Here is a 20115-nt window from a genome sequence, read left to right on the forward strand (position 1 = left end):
TTGCCCCTCTTCCATCCCAGACCCCTACCAGGGATGAATCCCAGATATGGCACATGTAATCAGGGCCCAGAGCCTGGCAAGGAGACATCACCCTGGAGTCCTTATGGCACAGCCTCTGACAGCCAGAGGGTGAGCATCCAGAACTGGCAGAGCAGGCCCAGCAGAACATGCTGGCTGTCACAGCAGCCATGGTTTATCAATGCTACATTCTACCACACACTGTGCTAAACATGCTTTGCTGATAACAGTCCTCATGGAAGCCAGGAACCTGGAGCAGTAGTGGGTGCTTCAAGAGGGTATATGGCTTGTCCAAGTCACACAAACCCAGATCCCCTGCCTGGAATCCAGTAAAACCTAGTAGAATCCATCTGGGGAAGATCTTTCTCTGGATGGTGTTAACATGCAGGTCCTGATTCAGAGAATATGCCATCCAACCACCACAGGCAGTACAGTGCATGCACTGGGAGTAGTGAGACTCAGTTTCCTGTGTTACCCATGAACTGCCCATTCAGCTTGCTTTATCCAGGCCCTGAGCATTTACATTGAGAAAGTCCCCAAATTCTCACCACAACCCTATCAGGAGGAAACTGAAACATAGAGGCTGTCCCACATCTAAGGTCACCCAGGTAACAGTCACAGCTGGATTTAAGCAAACTTGGGCCATTTGGCTCCAGAGTCTCACTTCTAATGGCTGAGCTGGCACATAAACAGGCACTCTGCTGGCGGCTAGAACCTCTGAGCCACATGTGTTTTCTTTTCCTTCATCAGCTTTGAGCCAAAGATGAGCTATGATCCATCAGTCAGCAAATGCTGCTCTTTTACCGATTCCAGGTGCAGAGATCACTAGAGGCACCATGTGCCCTGACCATGTTCACCCACTGAAACTGCACTCTGCACCCTGTTTCCTGCTCACTTCTAGGTAGGGGTGATGTCTACTCATACCAGTAGGCAGAGAGTCTCCTGCAGCAGCCCACTCAAAACCTCAGAAAACTAGAGTCTTGGACCTGAAAAGTATGGTTTGAGGAAGGAAATCAAAGTGATTCTGCTTCTGAAAATCCTCGCTAATGTTTTTTTTTTAAATGCAGCATCTCTTCCCTGTGTTTTGAGGGTAGAAGGTCACAGCAGTTTTGTTCACATGTTTCATTTATTCTCTTCCTCCTCCCCTTGCAAAGAATTGCACTTTGGAAACTTGAATAAAGGAAGTGGTTGACTGTGTAGCCTATAGATGTGAAGTTGAAGAGCTTCTGGTCAAAATGATTTAGCAAGAAACCACCACCACCTGCCCTGTAACAAGGCAGGCAGCCCTCACCCGGACCAGGGCAGTTTGCAGAGCCTGCCCCTGCCCCACCAGCCACAACCACGCTCCCTAGCACCACCCCAGTGACGCACAACCAGCACTGCCTTCCACGCAGCCATGCAGCCGGCCTGGGTGCTGCTTGCCTTCTGCAGTCTCATCTTGAGCACCACTCTGGACCTGTCCCCAGGTAAGAGGGTCTCCCTCAGTTCTGTGTGATCCCAAGATTGCTGGAAGAGGCCGGCATGCCATGAGCTCCTCCTCTTATTCTGGAGGTCTATGAAACAGTCCTGGTTGGGCAACCCCACCCCAGCAGACCATGCAGTGGTGGAGCACCAAGGCCCCCCAGTGCTGGCAGCAGCTGCCTTCCAGGGTTTCAGGAATGAGAGTCTGAGTGCTGCTTGCGGTCCAGGGAAGGTACTTCTATTCCCTGCTGCTGCTCCAGGATCACCACAGTGACCTGAGGACCTTCCTCACAAAGGAGGGATGGAGCACAGGAATGGGTGTGGTAGTTTCTATCTCAGGGCTGGTCACTTCTGCTTGCTTGCTGGATGCTGTCCTGTGACTTGGCATTAGGGACCCTGTTGATCAGACATTGTCATGCTTCCTGCCAGGCCAGCGCTGGAGAGAAGGGGAAGAAGGGAGACATAGCCTTTGTGTCTGGAAACTGAGGCACAGCTAGAATAGTTGACCTCCTCAAGTCACACAGCCAGTGAGCACCTGCCCCCAGACTCCTCCTGCACCACCACCACCCCACCCCCCGCCCACACACACACTTGTGGGGCTGGAGGTGTCTTTTCAGCACCAGAATCATAGGCCATGGATACTGGTGAAGACCTGGAGGGCCCCTTTCCCACCTCCTATAACCAATGAGGAAGCAGTGCTGGAGGACTGACATGACCTGCTCAAGTCCCACAGCCACTTCCCAGGGAGCAGGAGCAGTGCCTATGCAGTGGCTGGTTTCTGCCCTCCTCTCTCTTTGGAGGGGGGTTGGAGCCTGGCCACAAGGGACCAGGTAGAGGATGTACAGGCAGGACCAATGACAAGGGGACAGCCCCAGAGCCTCTTAGTCTGTGGAGGGGTCACATCATCATGGTAACATTGTCTCAGGCCCTTGGACCATCTCAGGTGAGTGCTGCACTCAGACTATGAGGACAGGATACTCTACCTCAGCTGTCTCCTGCTGCTTTGTTCTTAGCTCACACAGTGAAGCCCTGACCACACACCCCCTCTTCCAGTATGTCCTGTCCTGATTGGATGCCAGTGTCTTACTGTGCCCCACTAGTGCCCCTAGGAGGGAACAAGCCAGGGGAAGAAATGAGATGCTCAGACCAGAGAAGCACACTCCTCAAACCTTAGTGAAGGGGCTTCTGAGAATGTGACACCTGGCTTCTCAACCATACTGAGATTTAATTATTTATATTACTGGCAATTATTTGTTGTGTTGTTTCTGCTTGCCTCAGCTTCCTACCCTAACAAAGCAGGGACAAAACCAGGATTGCATTGGGAATCCTTACCCAACTATTAGTGCCCTTTCACCAGAAGGATTACCGACCCTCTGCTGGTATTTCATACTGAACAGAGAGCCCTCTCCAATACACTCCCCTGTTCACAGCTGCTCCTGCCTTTCCCTGCCAAAGCCATGCTTAGCCAGCCTGGGCCATTCCTTGTTAGACCTGCTATCTGCCACCAAGCCCCAGATGAAGGGTGCAGAGTCCACACTCACATATAGAGGGCCTTAGGACATGCACACTCCCTCAACCTAGTAGCTGTGGAGCCTGGAGCCTCCCTAGCATCAGCCTCATGACCCATGAAATGGGTAAATTAACCCATCCCTCTTAGGCCCTGGAGAGGTTTGACTGTGGTGGACACAGATGGCATTCTCACTGAGTTTGGGGTGCTTGAAGTTGCTCACTCTAGCCCTGCTCCTCAGTCTGTTTGATCCTGGCACCCTCATGTCATACCACCCTACCCCATCCTACCCCAGTTTCAATCCTTTCAGGTGCTTCCTTCATTTGATAGAGGAGGGCCTCCAAATGAAGGGCTTGAAGGCCCCTCTCTCTAGTGTGGAACAGAAATGGGAACTCAGCCCCAGGCTTAGTTCTCTCCTCCACCTACCCTCTCCCTGGCCCCATGGCTCCCACAGCCTCCCCCTCACCTTCAGTGAACAGATTCGAGAGCCTTTCTGTGGTGATGAAAAGGGGTTGACAAGGACCCCTAAGGTGGCACGATCTGGGCATCTGGCTTCTCCCTATGCCTAAACACTAAATTGCACTAACCTAAATACAGAGCCCCCAGTAGCTCTTCCCCAACCCCAGCCCTGCAGAACTTAGCGAAAATGAAAGGCCTTTCTTTCTCAACCTGTTCGCTTTCCTGGGAAACTCCACTAGGCCATCATGTCGCACTCTGCTCCCCGCACCCCAATCCCCCAGCAAAGCTGGCAAAGGTCCATCTTCTTATTTCAGGGCCATTGGGCAGGGTCCAGCAGCCATCACTCCTTCCACTGCAAGGTCACATTAGTCCTCAGTGACTAGTACCAAGAGCTGGGAGCACCTGTCATATCCAAAGACCACCTGCAGTAAAGAAGATACCACAATGCCCCTGCATCTGGGGAAAGGGCCCTGGGAACTGCTGCAGGCTGTGTTTGGACCTACTCTCTGTCTGCATCTTGAAGTTTTTTCCAATAGAGGACACCAATTTGCTCTCAGGGACCCCCATTGTAGCCATATTGCATATTTGACCTAATACTTGATTATATTTACACTATTGCATACCATTTATTGATCTTTATCAGTAACATCTTGTATATTCTCACCACTACCCTGTGAGGTCAGTGCCATCATCATCCCCATTTAATAGATGAAAACATAAGAGCTTCAGAGAGGTTAAGCAGCTTGCTAAATGTTATATAGCCAGTGAGAGGCAGAGCTGGGATTCAAACCCTGGGCATGTACCAGTGTGTTAAGGCCAGGAGTAACCAGCATCCTATTTATGTCAGAGGGACACATGTACCCTCAAAAGAATTAAGTCTATTCATTACTCAAAGCCATCAGAACACAGCTAGGCAGGGGCAGTTCCATGGAATTAATGGCAACAATATAGACTGACTAAATTTTGGTGTCATATGAAAGTAGAGGGGTGCAAGGTTCAGGATGTCATCTCCAGGTAGGCAGAGAGTAGACACTAGCACCACTGAGCCTGACAGTCATGACCTATCAACCCAGTCCTTAGGTCCAGACCTCCAGACTGTGAGCTTCAGGAGCAGGGGATCTACAGGGGTCATTTTCCCAAAGGACCCAGCATCCTGCCCAAAAGGGCTCCATGATGCTAGAAGAGTAAGCCCGAGCAGCCACCTGGAGGAAACCACCCCAGGTCACACAGGGAGGACACCAGCATGGACTACTAGTGTTTGACTCCTGAGTACCCAGGGGTTCTCTTCTCAGGTCTTACATGCTGGTGTTCCCACTATCTCCCAGGCCACAACAGAACACACCTGAAAGAGGAGGGTGGTGGGGAACCCCAGCTTCCCAAGAACTAACTCCCTTTGCAGGACAATGTACAGAGAGAACAGGCCCAAGGGGACAGAAGTTCTCTCCAAGGGGTATAGACTTTCATATGGCTTCAGAATGTGGACACGTGGCCAGTGTCCCAGGTTCTGGTGCCCTGTACTGGACATACATCCAGTTTGTCTTAGTTTTTCAGAAAAGTAAATTAAGGATTGTTTACCAAAAATATTCACTCCTGGATTATTTTACCAACTGGTCTTTGTAAGGAAGTCCTTGTCCCACACCTCTTATGGGCATTTGCCTATATGTTCTTGGTAACTCAAGGACAGATTATACCCTCTTTAATCTGCCTAGAAACAGTTAACTGTTGCTACAACAAACACTCTGGTTATTGACAGTATCCCCAAGCTGTGGTATCACCTGTTCACCTGCAGATTTGATTGAAACTCTTAGTTGTTCAACATACACCAGCAGGCCTGTAAATGAAGTGCTCGGCTCACAAAGGATGGGGCAGTACTCAATGAGGGTGGCCTGCAGAGCTTGGCACACTAAAGGTAAATCAAGGTTGAGTGTCATGGTTCTGAAGTGGGTGTGGGAATGCAACAGGAACAGGATGCTGGAGTAGGAGTCACTTGTGATTTGTATAGAAAAATCACATTTTTAAGTGAGAAACATCAGAATGTTTCCTTGAATTCAGCTTTGCTTCCCATTTTGATAACCACAGAGAGGAGACCTCTGGTTATCTTTGATACAGGGAAGGTTGGAGAGGACTAGGGTGACTGTACAGAGAATGGCCTAGGCATCCACTGGTGCAGGACTGGCACAGCCCAGAGCCTGAGGGGCACCCCTAGTTGTCTGTTTCTGCAGCAAGGCTGAGCTGTTCACAGGCAGGTAGGGAAGGTCTGCATCTCCACACTATGTGGCTGGTTCGTACCCACATGTTGGGTCTCAGTGCCAACTCTCCAGGGCCTGTTCTGAGAACACTATCTGCACTGCCCCAGGCAAAAGTCCAAACCCAGGGGTAAAAAGCTGACTGCGTCTTTTTTTCTTAATCCTCATCCAAGGCTATGTTTATTAATTTTTAGAGAGGGAGGGAGGGGGAGAGAGAGAAAAAAACATTGATCAGTTGGTTGCCTCTGATTTGAACCCGCAACTTAGGTATATGCCCTGACCAGGGATCAAACTTGCAATCTTCTGGTGCACTGGACAACACTCAACCAACTGACTAAGCCACCTGGCCAGGGCAGCTGGCTATATGCTGACACCCTAAAGGCTGGAACATAGCTGTCCTCTTCCAAGTACTTTAGCATTTTGTACCTACACATTGTGCTTGTCCCTCCTATTATACTGTGTGCCCTGAAGGTGGCACCTGGGTCACAAGCACAGCATACTTTGCTCAGCGGTCAGACTAGTCTCTTGGTCATCCTGATGTCCTCTCCACGTCTCCCAGCCCCACAGGAGAGATCCTGCTGGGGTGGGGATGCCTCTCCCTCCGCACCCCTTGATCCCCTTTGATTAGAGTCATTATTTTCAAGACCAATCAGAGCAATTTCTTTTCTGTGAGGAGTAGGGAGTCCTTTGTGGAGTATCCTGCTCCTGGACTGGTCTGGCAAAGCCATAGTAGGGAGCAAATTCCTTCATTTTCTCTCCTTTCTGGGTGCTTTCGACCTCACTTCCCACCTGACTGCAGACAAGGCTGTGTGTGGCTTGGGTCCCCAGGGCCTGGTACAACACTGCATGTCCAAACCCTGGGCCTTGACGTATTTATTCTCTGTGCTGTTCTGGGAGGTGTGGAGGCAATGGGAAAGTCATCCCTCATTTGGAAAAACTTCACTTCTTTCCAACTGTGCACAGTTTGTCTCCAGCCCAGCACTGGTCCTTTGCAGAAGAATGTTTTGTTTCTTCGTACCAACCTGCTCCTCCCCCAATTATCCTTTCAGTGTATGTCACCCAGGGCATCACAGTGCCACCCCAACACTGAGTGCAGTCAGTTCTGCCTTCACACTCAGCTCTCTCTCCTCCTTACCTAAGCCATTTCCTGCTACCGCTTTCCCACTGGTCTCCTCACCCTCACCTCACCCCCCTCAGCACTCTCTTTATTGGCTGGTTACAGTCACCCTCCTAGAACCTGCCCAGCCCAGGTCTGCATGCTGCCTTCCTTCTTGTACTGTAGACTCCCTAGTAACAGAATCATCTTGGCATTGTCCATAGCAGCTTCCAAAAAATACTTCTTGAATGACAAAAAAAGAGTGTGGTCTTTAGAATTAGTCAAATCTGGATTTAAACCTGCCTTGCACTCCTCTGAGGCCTCGGTTTCCTCACTTATAAGATGGAGATGCAAACACCACCCCTGCAGAAGTGTGAGAAGTGACTGCAGAGCAGGCTTCTCCTACTGCCCCAGACTTCAGCTTCCCTGCACAAACTACAAACCCCACTCCAGAGGATAGTGGACAGGGAGGGTCTAACTCCTGGGTTAGGGCCCAGGGACCTCATCATGTTGTCAGCACCTGTTTGTTTTCTTCCCTGAAGGGGAGTCAGTTCTTTGTGATATTTTTCTTTATGATCAGCCCTTCCCTGATAATTTCTCTTGAATCATCCTAAAAATAGGTTTGACTTTTCCACTTTTTTTTAATTAAAAATAGAACTTTTACTATTTGTTTGGACCTCTGTGCAGACTTGAAACTGACACTTTTGGAAACATGTTAAATAAAGATAAAGCAACTTCAAAGTATTTCATAACTTTTTTGTTGTGTTTCATAACTTGACCAAAATCACTTAGGAAGTAACATCACATTCATCTGAGGTTCAGCTGCACCTGACTTCATTGTTTTAATTCTGTTAAACTCAAGCAAAACTAAATATAATCCATTTTACTTAAAAAAAAAACAGGTAACAGTGGCTAACCTAGAGATATTGAGAAAGATTTCTAATATTTTTGTTAAACTGTTCTGTATTTTTAAAATTTCCTACCCAAAATAAGTAAGCTTATAATCAGAAAAAGCAATAAATGTAATTTTACAAAGCAATAAATATATTAACCAACAGTAGGGAATGGGAGGCCATGCAATAATAGGAAATTTGAAAGAAAGGGACTTTTTTCTTTCTCTGCTGTGTAGACTTCAGTGACAAGTAGAAACCAAACTGTTTTCCAAAACAGTTTTTGGTTATAACTGAAATCCACACCAATTTTCCTATTGTCAGTAAGCACAGGTACCCCAGGAATAATCCTCCCAGCCATGTTAACATCAGCATGCAAAGGCGTAAGAAGACCTCCATCACCACCTGAGCTAAAGCCACGTGGGGAGACAGGGAAATGAAGGTTTCAGGGCCTCACACAACCTGATCAACCCAGCTCCTGGCACTTAAGGGACTGAAGCAGTTTTCATTGCTTCAGACACAAGTGAAGGTTTCAGCCCAGCTTCTGCAAGGATGTCATTTAAAGGCTGGATTATTGCAAAGGATAATCTAGAGGACATTTGTAGGGGACAAAGCTCTGGAAAAACCTTGGTCCAACAGATGGCCATAGTCCTCTGTTGGGAAAGGCCATGTCCTTTGGGCTGCTAAAGCATATGGAGCCCTACAGAGGAATCATGAACTTAGTCTTGACATTTGTCTTTGGCCCCAGGGAACCAGTTGGGGAAGCCCCTCTGGCCAAGCAGAGACCAGTTGCTCAGGCAGTGTGGGTCTTCCAGAGACAGTAGGACACCTCCCATGGTAATGGAACTTACACAGACCCCACACCTTTTCTTCCCACTCTCAGCCTCCTTCCACTGCAGCACCCACAGGGGAGAGGAGACCCTGTAGGTGGGCTGCCTGGAACCAGCTACATAGATGCCCAGCCATCCTAGTTCTCAGTGGGTGTCTCAGGTGCATGCCATCTAATCATACATTCAGGTTCCACTGCCTAAAACCTGAGTTGGCAGTGGAAATAGCCTCCTCTTGGACCTCTCATTTTAAGTTGATGAGATCACTGACACCCTGGGCAAGACCTTCCCGCTGAGCTGAGCTTCTGACTCCCTCCTCTTACCAGTGTAACCCATGCTGGTCCCGTGGGATATATTCCAACATGCTTTACCAACTCTAGCCCAGGACCATATGGACAGTCTGTTTCAGAGACCCTGTGCCCAGCTATAATGCTCCTTTCCCCACACAAGGGCTCGTTCCCTGGGCTCTTGGGCACAGCCTTACAGGCAGGCCATAGCTAGCATACAGCTCCAAAGTGTACCATCCTGCCAGGCACAAATCCTCAAGTGGTTCAGGTTTACATTTCCCCTGGCCTTGCCAGCCCACTGGCCATATCTAATCCCACCCCCAATACAAGGTAAAAGGTACTTCTCTCAGCCCTCTTCTGTCACTCCCATGAGTGGGGTACTCCTTGGAATAATGCTTCTCTATTAAAGCTCCCAAGCTCTGCTGAATACATGCTGCTGTTTTCCTCCCTAAGTTTTGATTTTTTTACAACCCATGGAATCACCTGGTACTTTGACTCCCCCCAAAGCCCACATCCCTTGCCACCATTATCTTCTCAGACAGAATATGTCTATAACCCAAATACAACTGGGTGTCTCCAATCTCAGCAAGACATGTCTGTGTGGAGAGAGAGGGGAGCACAGGGCAGCAGGAATCTCTAAGCTGGAAGCTTGTCTGGTTAGCACTGCTGCTGCCCTCACACATCTCCACTTCCTGTTGCTTGGACACCTCTGCTGCATGCTAAACGTAATACCTCAGCAAGGACATAGTCCCTGCCTGCACCAGCCCAGATGGCAGTCACTGCCACCTGTGGCTACTGTACAGAGCATCTGACATCAGCTGTGCCACCAAAAAGCTGAGCCTTATATTTCATTTCATTTCATTCCGTTAATGGAATAAAAATGTTGACTGGGTTAGTGCCAGCCTTGTGGGACATCTCAGCTCTGGGTCATGTGTGGCATGCTAACATCTCAGGAAAATCTGGGGGAAAGTCTTAGTAAAGAGAAGCAGTTCACAGACCTAAAAACCCTCTTCATACTCTCCCGATCCCCCAATTTATTTAGATTTCCCCCCCATATTTTTAAGTTTTTGTTATTTTGATACACAAGTAGTACATGACCCTTGTAGTAAACTGACAAATTCACCCATGAGCCCACCAAACAGAAAAGCCATTTTTACTTATTGCAATTCATGCAGCCTGTGGGTGTTTTACACTATTTTCATAATAAAATCCAATGTTCAAAACCTAAGTTAGCACAATTACATCAAGCCAGCCTTGCCTCTCAGCATTTCTCCCTGTGCCCTCCTCACTTCAGCCACTTGGTCCCCTGAGCCCTGAGACACCTCTGCCCATTGCCCACAGCTGGCCCTTAGGCCCTCCATTCGGATCTGTGTAGATGATGCAGCCAGACCCTGAATCCCTGCAGACAAACCCCTGCACAATTTCTGCCTGTTTATTTGTGGAACATGAGCTTCAGCAAACACAAGCTTGTGTGCCCCCCAAACCTTCAGGATGAGCAGGGCTCAGCCCACGGGGACCTGAACAAAAGAGTGGAGTCAGATTCTCCTTTAGCAAGGGGCTTTTGGTCCACTTGGGCTCTGCTGCTGTGGGAACTGGGAGAGGGGGATGTGAAGAGCAGAGAAGGGGGACCAGGTCCTTAGTTCTGCCTAATTGTTAGAGGCAGAAGTATGGTGATGGTAGGGGAAGACTCTCATGTTGCTTCTCCTATCTTTTATCCAAATATGGGCCTCCTCAGGACAGGAAGAACATGGAAGGGTGGAAGAAATCCAGGCCTCCTGCTACCACATGGCAATTCCATAGAGGAGTTGTGTGGCATAAGCCCGGCCCTGTCCTCAGATCTGTACCCAAAACAGTGCAGAAGCAAGCAGCATGAAAGCAGCATGATGTGAAGAATACCAGATTCTCTGGACCTGCCTGGGGAATGGGGGCCCCTGGGAGTGTGGCCTGGAAGCTGTGTAGGTTCTAACAAGCATCCCTGAGGCAGAGGATAGCAGCAGCCTCCTTACAAGTGAGAAAGCAGGACCAGGCTTTGGACACTTTCTCATGATCCACTTGTTGGGGACCAGCTGAGGGATCAGGGCCAGATGTCCTTGAAAACCAACTGGAACAACTGCTCCTAACCCTGAGGCTGCATCATGTCCAGAGGCTCTGCCACCTTTAGATATGTTCAGGTTTTCTTTAACACACATTGGAAATCCCCTGGGCTCTGAAGGAGGGTGTGGGGACAGGAACTGTATCTTATCCATTATTGTACCACCCACCTTGCCTGGTCCACAGCTTTCAGTACAGGCAACCAGAGGATGCAAAAGAATTGCACTGTGGGGTGAAGGTTCGATGGGCTAGAGGGTGGACAGGAGAATGGAAGGTAGATGGATGAGGGGAGGATGGACTGGTGAGAGGAGGGCAGATGAGCGAGAAGCTAGACAGGCTAAGGTCCTGAGAAGGGAGCAGAGAAGAGCACTAAGCACCAAGGTATGAGGCTTGACACTGGAATCTAGAGCTCCACTAACAGCAATGTTTTTTGTCTGGTTCTATTTCTTTCAGATTTTTGTTCTCAGACCTTTAACTCAGATCTGAAGCCAGGATTTCCCAAAACAATCAAGACCAATGACCCAGGAGTCCTCAAAGCAGCCAGACACAGTGTTGAAAGGTTCAACAACTGCACAAATGATATCTTCTTGTTCAAGGAGTCTCATGTCATCAGAGCTCTGGTCCAGGTGAGGGTCTAGGTTCTGGTGCCCAGCATCTCAGGGCCAGAAGGCCAGGCTTCAGAGTCTCCTATCCTACCAGGGGTCTACCTGTCTAGTGCCCTGGCCATCAAGAACACAGACCAGGCCAGAAGACTGACAGCAGCAGCCACAGTTAGTCCACAAGCAGGCCAAACCACTGTTATCGGAGTTTGGCAAAAGATCCTGGAGCCATCTCTTACTGAAACCAACTTCTGGGTAGAGCTGCCAGGAGTAGCACAGAGGGCAGAGGTAGAACTGGGACCAGAGGTGGGTATGCTGAAGGCTGGGGGTGGGCAGAAACCAGAAGCTAGGCAACAGGAACCAAACTGATGAAGATGCTGATCCCTTGGAGGGGCCTATTGCAGAGCCTGCCAAAGCTGCCCCTGCCTAGGGCCCCACCCTTGCCTCACCCCCTTACCAGAACCACAGCCCCAAAGGACCTTTTGAAATTCTCTTCCTGGGACCAGTTCTTTCACATCGGAGCTTTGCCCAAGATGCACCCCCTTCCCACATGCAAACCCCTCCTCCTCCTGTCTTGCCTCAATGTCATACCCTGTGAACTTGTCACAAAGATGGCTCAGCACTTGCCCTTAGAAGTGACCCTACAGGGCAAAGCCAGGTCTTGCTCATCTGTGTCCTGAGAACACAGGGTCAGTCTGGGATACGGGATGCATAACCATGACAAGACACAATTAGGAGGTGGCTGCCTCATAGTCTCTGCCCCTGCTAAAACCAGGGATACTGTACAACCATTCAAAAAGAAGTTCCCAGATGTGGGAAACTGGCTTTGGATGAAATCTACACTTCCATGGAGGTATGGTGTTGAGGGAAGGAGGAAAGATGCTGACAGTTTACACACTATTAATGGTTGGTTACCTTCGGGTCATAGAATTATACATGATTTTTATGATGTTCTTTTTTTGGCTTTTGCAAACCTTTTGAGAGCAGTGTATTTTTATGATTAGAAATGTGTCATGTGGAAAGCAGTATGGTACGGGGATGACTTTTATAAGGTTCTCCTGGGGAACAGCTCAAGTGTCATCACTCCAAGGACCTAGCCCCAGGGTGAGGCTGTGGCCTCCAGCAAGAACACAATTATGATATGCCCTATGCTAAGTGCCTTTGGAGGGAGGGGTGCATTATCCCTCAGTGACGTTGGGGACTTTATTTCACTTGGTACTTGGTAGGGCTGAGACTGAAAATTGCGGACTTTCTTTTTCCCAACTCCGAGATCACAAATGAGGGAAACGAACCAAGTTGTTGCCACATAGAAGTGGAGATGGGTTATTTTGAAACTGAAAAATAAAAAGCCCAAGAATGATCAGGGGAGCCAGCAGATACCCTTGCTTGCACTCATGCCACATAAAGGCCACAGAGGGCAGGCAACAGTGGCTAGGGCATGAGCGGGGTATGGGGTGGCAGGTCAGGACTTTATCTTTGCCCTGGGGCCAGGGGAGCCCCAGGGCAACCCTAGTCTGTCACCCTCATAATGCCTGATGGAAAGTGCTGGGCAGAAAGATGTCCCAAGACAGGACACAGGGTATGCGTTTTGTCCCCAGGACCAAGAGCTAAGTTCCTGAGCAGGAATGAGAAAATGAGTGAATAAGGAGAGAAGAGGGAGGGGTCTGGGATCCAGTTGCAGACTTTCTTCCCACTGCAGGACTGCAGTGGAACTATAAGTTCCACATTCCCTCTCCACCACTCACCACCTTTCCAGGACATGGACAAGTCCCATCAGGGCATCTTCACCACTTATCTTCAAGCCATCTCCTGGGGGAGGAGGTGCCATCCCTGCTGAGCTGAACCAGGCCCTGCCCTCTGCTCTCTTTAGATAGTGAAAGGCCTGAAATACATGCTGGATATGGAAATCGGCAGAACTACTTGCAAGAAGACCAAGCAGCCCAGTCTGGACAACTGTGACTTCCAAACCAACCACACCTTAAAGCTGGTAAAACAAAGGGATCTCACCTCCTCAGACCCCTGTTTCCCTAGCCCCACCTACTCTCCAGGGCTTTGGGAAAAAGTCCTTCATCCCATCTCTGGCCCCACGGTTCCAGATATCATAGCTAAACTCAGTTTTCCCAGCATCTGACAGAACCCAACAGACATGGAGGGGGCACTCCTCCCCCACACCCTGAGAGACACATCTACATTCAGGGGCAATGTATATACACACAGGAGAAAGCAAATGTAGCAAAATTTAGCAATTCATAAATATAGGCAAAAAGTATAAGTCCTTGAACTATTTCCATTTTTCTATACATTTAAAACTTTATAAAATATATTTTATTGCTTATGCTATTACAGTTGTCCCATTTCCTTCCCTTTAGTCCCCTCCGCCCTGCACACCCCCTCCCACAGGCATTCCCCCACACCTTAGTTCTTGTCCATGGCTTCTACATATAAGTTCTTTGGCTTCTACATTCCTGATACTATTAGCCTCCCCGTGTATTTTATACCTGCCATTTATGGTTCTTATTCCCTGTAACTTTCCCCCATTACTCCCTCCCTTTCCCTGCTGATACCCCTCCATGTGATCTCCATTTCTGTGATTCTGTTCCTGTCATAGTTGTTTGCCTAGTTCATTTTTGTGGGGTTTTTTTTAGGTCTGGTTGTTGATAGTTGTGAATTCATTGTCATGTTACTGTTCATATTGTTGATCTTCTTTTTAGATAACTCCCTTTAACATTTCATATAATAAGGACTCAGTGATGATAACTCCTTTAACTTGACCTTATCTGAGAAGCACTTTATCTGCCCTTCCATTCTAAATGATAGCTTTACTGGATAGAGTAATCTTGGATGTAGGTCCTTGCCTTTCGTAACTTTGAATACTTCTTTCCAGCCCCTTCTCTTAACTTCAAGGTTTCTTTTGAGAAATCAGCTGACAGTCTAATGAGAACTTCTTTTTAAGTAACTCCCTCATTTTCTCTTGCTTTTAAGATTCTCTTCTTATCTTTAATCTTGGGTAATGTAATTATGATGTGGCTTGTTTTCCTCCTTGGGTCCAACTTCTTTCAGACTCTCTGAGCTTCCTGGAAGTCTATTTCCTTTGCCAGATTGGGGAAGTTCTCCTTCATTATTTTTTCAAATAAGTTTTCAGTTTCTTGTTCTTCCTCTTCTCCTTCTGGCACCCTTATGATTTGGATGTTGGAACATTTAAAGTTGTCCCAGAGGTTCCTAAGTCTCTCTTTTTTGAATTCTTGTTTCTTCATTCTGTTGTGGTTGAATGTTTATTTCTTCCTTCTGGTCCAAATCATTGATTTGAGTCCCAGTTTCCTTCCTGTCACCATTGGTTCACCGTATGTTTTCCTTTATTTCACTTTTCAGTCTTTACTTTTTACTCTATTTTGGACTTACTCGGCCAATTCTGTGAATATCCTGATTACCAGTGCTTTGAACTCTGCATCTGGATAGGTTGGCTATCTCTTCATCGCTTAGTTGTATTTTTTCTGGAGCTTTGATCTGTTCTTTTATTTGGGCTTTTATTTGGTCTGGGCATGCCTGTTATGTAGTAATGGGTGGAGCCTTAGGTATTCCTCAGGGCGGGGCAACCCAGGTCACTGTGTTGTAGCACTGTGTGTGGGGGAGGGATCCAAGAGGGAACAATGCCACTTGTTCAGCTCTGTGCCACATTTCAGTCACTGCCTCCACTAGCCACAAGCATATTGGGCCCTTCTGGTACTGATTCTCAGGTGAGTGGTTTTGTGTACGTTCCAGGACCCTGTGGGTCTCTCCAGTGAACTTTCCTGTGAGGCTAGGAATTTCTCCTGCCACCTCAAGCCCCACAGGTTTTTTTAGTCAGATGTTTTGAGGTTTCATTTCTCCACACTGGAGCCCTGGGTTGTGTGGTCTGTCTCACTCTCCAGTTGCTCCTCCCGGTTTATCCATATGCAAATATGGGACCAACCACCCCGGTCTTCCAACTGCTGCCTTGCCTCCAGTCCTCTCTGTCACTGCTGCCCATCTCTGCCTCTCCTACTGGTCTGGATCAATGTTTCTTCTTTCACTTCTTGGTTGTCAGACTTCCATACAGTTCAACTCTCTGTAAGTTCTTGTTTTTTGTCTTTAAATTTGTTGTTGTCCTTCTTTTGGTAATGTGAGGAGGCACAGTGTATCTACCTACGCTTCTATCTTAGCCGGAAGTCTTGAAATTTTTTTAAATAAAATCTCAGGGCAAGGATAAAACTCAATAAGGAAAATGCTCACATGCATGCACACACATGTGCACAGAACACAGACAAAGCCCACAGGCAGCAGCATAGGAAACTCTGTGGAGTGGGCAGCCTCTCTAGGGAGGGAGGCTTTTGTGACAGGTAGCACAATTTTTAGGGTGTCCTTCTTTATTCCAGACTCTCTGTTGCTACTCTGAAGTCTGGGTCATCCCCTGGCTCCAGAAGTTCAAAGTACCCATTCTCCATTGTCACTGACTTCCGCCTCTCCGCAATACTACAGCTGCTGTCACTCTTGAAATAGTATCTTCCGGCAAGCAGAATGGAAGTGCCTATGGGTTCATTACAGCTGGGATGGTAGAATGACTGTCCTACAGTTAAATTAAATACTTGACATTCTCTTCTAGACTGAGTCCTCCAATGGGAATGTTTTGGGTTCTCAATCCCTGAAGGATCCCCTCCCACCCAATTACCAGTGGCCCTGATTATTCCATGGTCCCAGGTCTCGGATGAAAGCCCAGAGATCTGTCCTTTCGTTTGAACAGTTACAGCACTGAACAAAAGGACTAAGTGTGCTATGGAGCATCTTGACCTTTCAAGGATGATGAAAGTTACAGATAAATATGAATAAAGAACTAACCTTCTCAAAGCAATGGCTGTTGTTTTATCTGTTAAAGGGAGACTCAGGAGGTAAGCGATGAGGAGTCCCCCTCAGTACTCTGAGCAAATTAACTACATAAAGCACCTCAGCCACTAGCTGATGGCTTTTCTGGTCATCAGCTAATGGCTACAACGTACTAGAGACCAAAGCAGTCAGATACAGGCCAGCCTGTGTCCATATCATGAACTAGCAAGATAGGTGGCAACCCACAGAGAACTTTCACCCTCCAGCTGTGCTTTCTTCTGACTGGGGGCATCCATTCAATTCTCTCTGCTGCCTTTGAGGCTCAGCCTATGCACAGCTGTACTAGAACAAGTGAGGTAGGATAAAGCACTGAGATAACATCCCACAGAGACCCACCAAGGAGTAGGAGCACCATACTCCACATACAGCCCCACCCAAGAGGAGTATACCTCATACATACCTAACCAGGAGAGGGAAGACAAGGTCAAGAGTGGACATACTGCACTGGGGGCACAGGGGAAGGAGACCATCCAAGGTCTTTGTAAAAGACAGGCCTTGTGCTTGCACTGGAAGCAATGTTAAGGCTAGACCACAGAGCAGAAGCCAGGGGTTACACCAGTAAGCTTGATGCAAATGCAGGGGCCCTTCATTTTGGAAATCCTCCTCTTCCAACTATGGATTAGTATAAAATATATTGTTTGACTTTAAAAAATATGAACCTGATAATTCACAGGAAAGAGAAAATTTGCATTAAATATGTATGGCAATTTAGCACAGTCATAAACTTGATCAATGTCAATAACTAAAATGAATGACCTTCAGCTTCCTTCAGTGATGACAATAAAACTATAACTCCAAATCCCCACATTTTTTTGCTGCCTTCACTTACCTCCTTCTGATCATTTAATTCAGGGGCAGTGGTGGCAACTATGCCACAAGACATTTAATTTATCTTACAATTCTGAAGGCCCCTGAAGGCAATCCTTTTGTAAAGATTAATGGGTTCACTCTGAGCTGTTGACAACATACATTAATAAGACAGCAGGAACACCAATACCAGAAGTGTAAGCAAGACAGGCTTCAGGACACAGCTCAAGGGGTCTTTCGTGATTTATGCAAAGTACAGCAGAAAATGAAGGAGAGGATCCCAGATTCTGAGCTCCCAGTCAGTCTTCATTTACATTTAAATACGGGTCAGAGTTCATCAAGGCCAGGTCTATCCTAAAAATTACTTAGACCTCCAGAAAGCCTCCACCTCCACTGGCTTTACATGCAGTATCAGAAATGGAAATGCACAGCTGTGGGGAACCACCTGGCCTGGTATTGGGGACAGTAGCCCCGGTGAAGAACAGGCCCTGAAAGGGGCCAGTAAGTCTCCCTGGAAAGCCAGGAAACGCAGGAAGCAGACAAGACCCGTTACAGGCACAGGAAGTCCCTGTAGGTAATCAGGCCTAAAGAATGCATTATTTCCTTTGAAGTTTGTCCTGCTAAGAATGTCTTTGGGTTAATGTATACCAGATGTTTGGGTTCAAAGCACAGGATGGTCTTGTCCTCCCAACTTTGTGGTTATCTGGCGTCTTTCTGTCTAGTGGACTCTGACCTGAGGAAGATCTCTGTGTTTCCTCAATTGTTATCTATAATATCTGTTAATATTAGATAATATCTGTTAATAAGATAATATCTGTTTTCTATTAACTATAGCCTTTGGGCATTGATTGATGAGTTTTGCATGCATACTGTATACCCCTGCACATACCAATCCCAATAAAAGCCTCAAGAGAAGAGACATTGGGGCTCTTCTCCACTGAGAGATTAGCCAGCCTTTTCTCCCCAAGCAGATGATGTTTTGGTAGTCTCATTCCATCTGAGACTCCAGGGGACATCGAGGGATGGTATCCCCCACACACCAGCTACGGGAGAGAACAGCCTCATAGAACACCTGCTTGGAGCTGCATATGAACCCCCTCCCACTCAGTTCCACATGTCCTCTGTCTAGCCAGGAGGCTGTGTCTAGCCTTCCCTCAGAGAAGCGAGGAGGAAACTTCAAATCACAATCTCAAAACTCTCAGGTTTGAACTCTAAGCTATACCCACAATTTTAAAAACATCACTTGGGGCCAGGTATTTACTGCCTCCTATACAGTTAACAAAGAGAAGTCTTAGAACTATGGCAAATCAGCCACAACAGAAGCTAGCTGAATGTTTGCCCCCCAACCTCAGGCTTCTGCAAACCTTCCCTCCATGAGGGCCTCAGGGCCTGAATTCCAGGTAGAAAAGGCTCTATTTTATAATGCTTCCATAGTTCTATCATCCCCAATCCCAATCTGTTTTATGTAGTATATGTACCTCACAAAAGCAAATGCTTATCTTCCAACAACTCTTAAACCTCCCATTGTAACACCAGAAGGAAAGGGGCTGGGTGGTGAGCCAGTGTGAAGCTACCTTGAAATATGGAAGCCAGCAGCTGGCATACTTTTGACCCCCTACAGAGACGTGTACACCAACCAAACCTGTAGACATTTTGCTCCAACTTTTGGGAGAGCAGACCCTGCACACAACATGTGTAGTGACTGTGTCAGCTCCATTCACTTTTTTCATCGTCATAACTCTGACTGCTATAAGAAATTGTTCTCTCTAGACTCAGCACACCAAAGCCCCACCTGAGAAGGAACTGCCAGAGCTCTGCAGTGGGTTCAAACAAATGAAACCAAACACCCAAATGGAGGCAGAACACCTTACTGCAAGTGCTGGGTGTCAATGAGTGATGACCTCAAGTCCCTCACTGCCAACCAAATTCTACCTGTTTTTTTCAGAATTCATCAGCTTTACTCTGACTCAGAGGAAAAGCCATGTCATCATCTAATGTTATTGCCATGGAGAAAATGTAAAGTACCCATGATTCTAAGAACAGAACTGCGACCAAAAAGAAGGAACACTTTCTCAAACTTGAACAAACCACCAAAACCATCAAAATTCTAACAGACAGTCCTGTTCTAAGTGTTTGAAGTTTTGAGCCTACACACCTCCTTACTGACTGCATACAGACTCTCTACTCTCTTTGCTGAGACATTCACACAGCGTAGGCCCTCTTGAGGTTGTAGATGGGCCCAGACTGTGAAGAATGCCTCACCACTACCCATGGAGACCACCTATGAAACTTTAAACCACAATGATGCCCAGGGCACACCAGAGTTGGGCATCCTACAACACCATCCTACCTCATTCTCTATCTCCTTGTATCATTAAAAGGTCAGAGTACATGAAAACACTTTCAAAACTGTAGACCATTCTGCAAGTGTATACTGATGATAAAAACATCAAAATGGGACCTCTGTCCCATAAAAAGCAATAACTGAATCATTTTTTTCCTAAAGATTTTATTTATTTATTTTTAGAGAAGGAAAGGGAGGAAGAAAGAGAGGGAGAGAAACATCAATGTGTGGTTGCCTCTTGAGAGCCCCATACTGGGGGTCTGGCCTGTAATTCAGACATGTACTCTGACTGGAAATCAAGCCAGTGACCCTTTGGTTCACAGTCCAGCGCTCAGTCCACTAACCCACACCAGCCAGGGCAAGCAATAACTGAATCTTCATGGAGTTTTTATAACAGATAATAAAGTAGCCCAGAGTGAACGAACAACTTGAGTTAATTTTAAAACCATGTTAGTAATTCACATTAGAGCAAATCTATTTTATGTTTACAATAAAAGCCTACCATATATTTAAACCTAATAAGGCTGTATTTTACACGTGACCATGGCAAACTAACAAATAAAATGCAGGAAATGACACTTGGGACA

The 20115-nt window shown here is 47.3% G+C and overlaps 1 protein-coding gene across 2 annotated transcripts; it reads left to right on the forward strand.

Moving 5' to 3' along the window:
* Window positions 1–1248: 1248 nt before the first annotated feature.
* Window positions 1249–16345, forward strand: CST7 (cystatin F). Of its 2 annotated transcripts, XM_045832949.1 has the most exons (4): window positions 1249–1484; window positions 11336–11508; window positions 13352–13468; window positions 15873–16345. In XM_045832949.1, exons 1-4 carry the CDS (start codon window positions 1415–1417, stop codon window positions 15948–15950), a joined length of 438 nt encoding a protein of 145 aa, XP_045688905.1. In that variant the 5' UTR covers window positions 1249–1414; the 3' UTR covers window positions 15951–16345. The 2 variants fall into 2 exon arrangements, with proteins under 2 accessions (XP_045688905.1, XP_045688904.1); XM_045832948.1 differs by lacking the exon at window positions 15873–16345 and having other exon boundaries at window positions 13352–13857.
* The last annotated feature ends 3770 nt before the right edge of the window (window positions 16346–20115 follow it).

Source organism: Phyllostomus hastatus, unplaced genomic scaffold (genome assembly GCF_019186645.2).
Source record: "Phyllostomus hastatus isolate PE091 unplaced genomic scaffold, TTU_PhHast_1.1 phas_contig_17, whole genome shotgun sequence".
Taxonomy (NCBI): domain Eukaryota; kingdom Metazoa; phylum Chordata; class Mammalia; order Chiroptera; family Phyllostomidae; genus Phyllostomus; species Phyllostomus hastatus.

What these genes read in the sequence shown, in the direction of transcription:
- CST7 (XM_045832948.1), top strand. Translation starts at nt 1,415, where the DNA reads ATGCAGCCGGCCTGGGTGCTGCTTGCCTTCTGCAGTCTCATCTTGAGC. An exon ending in CACTCTGGACCTGTCCCCAG is followed by an intron (nt 1,485 to 11,335) that starts GTAAGAGGGTCT and finishes TATTTCTTTCAG; the next exon opens with ATTTTTGTTCTCAGACCTTT. An exon ending in TCATCAGAGCTCTGGTCCAG is followed by an intron (nt 11,509 to 13,351) that starts GTGAGGGTCTAG and finishes TGCTCTCTTTAG; the next exon opens with ATAGTGAAAGGCCTGAAATA.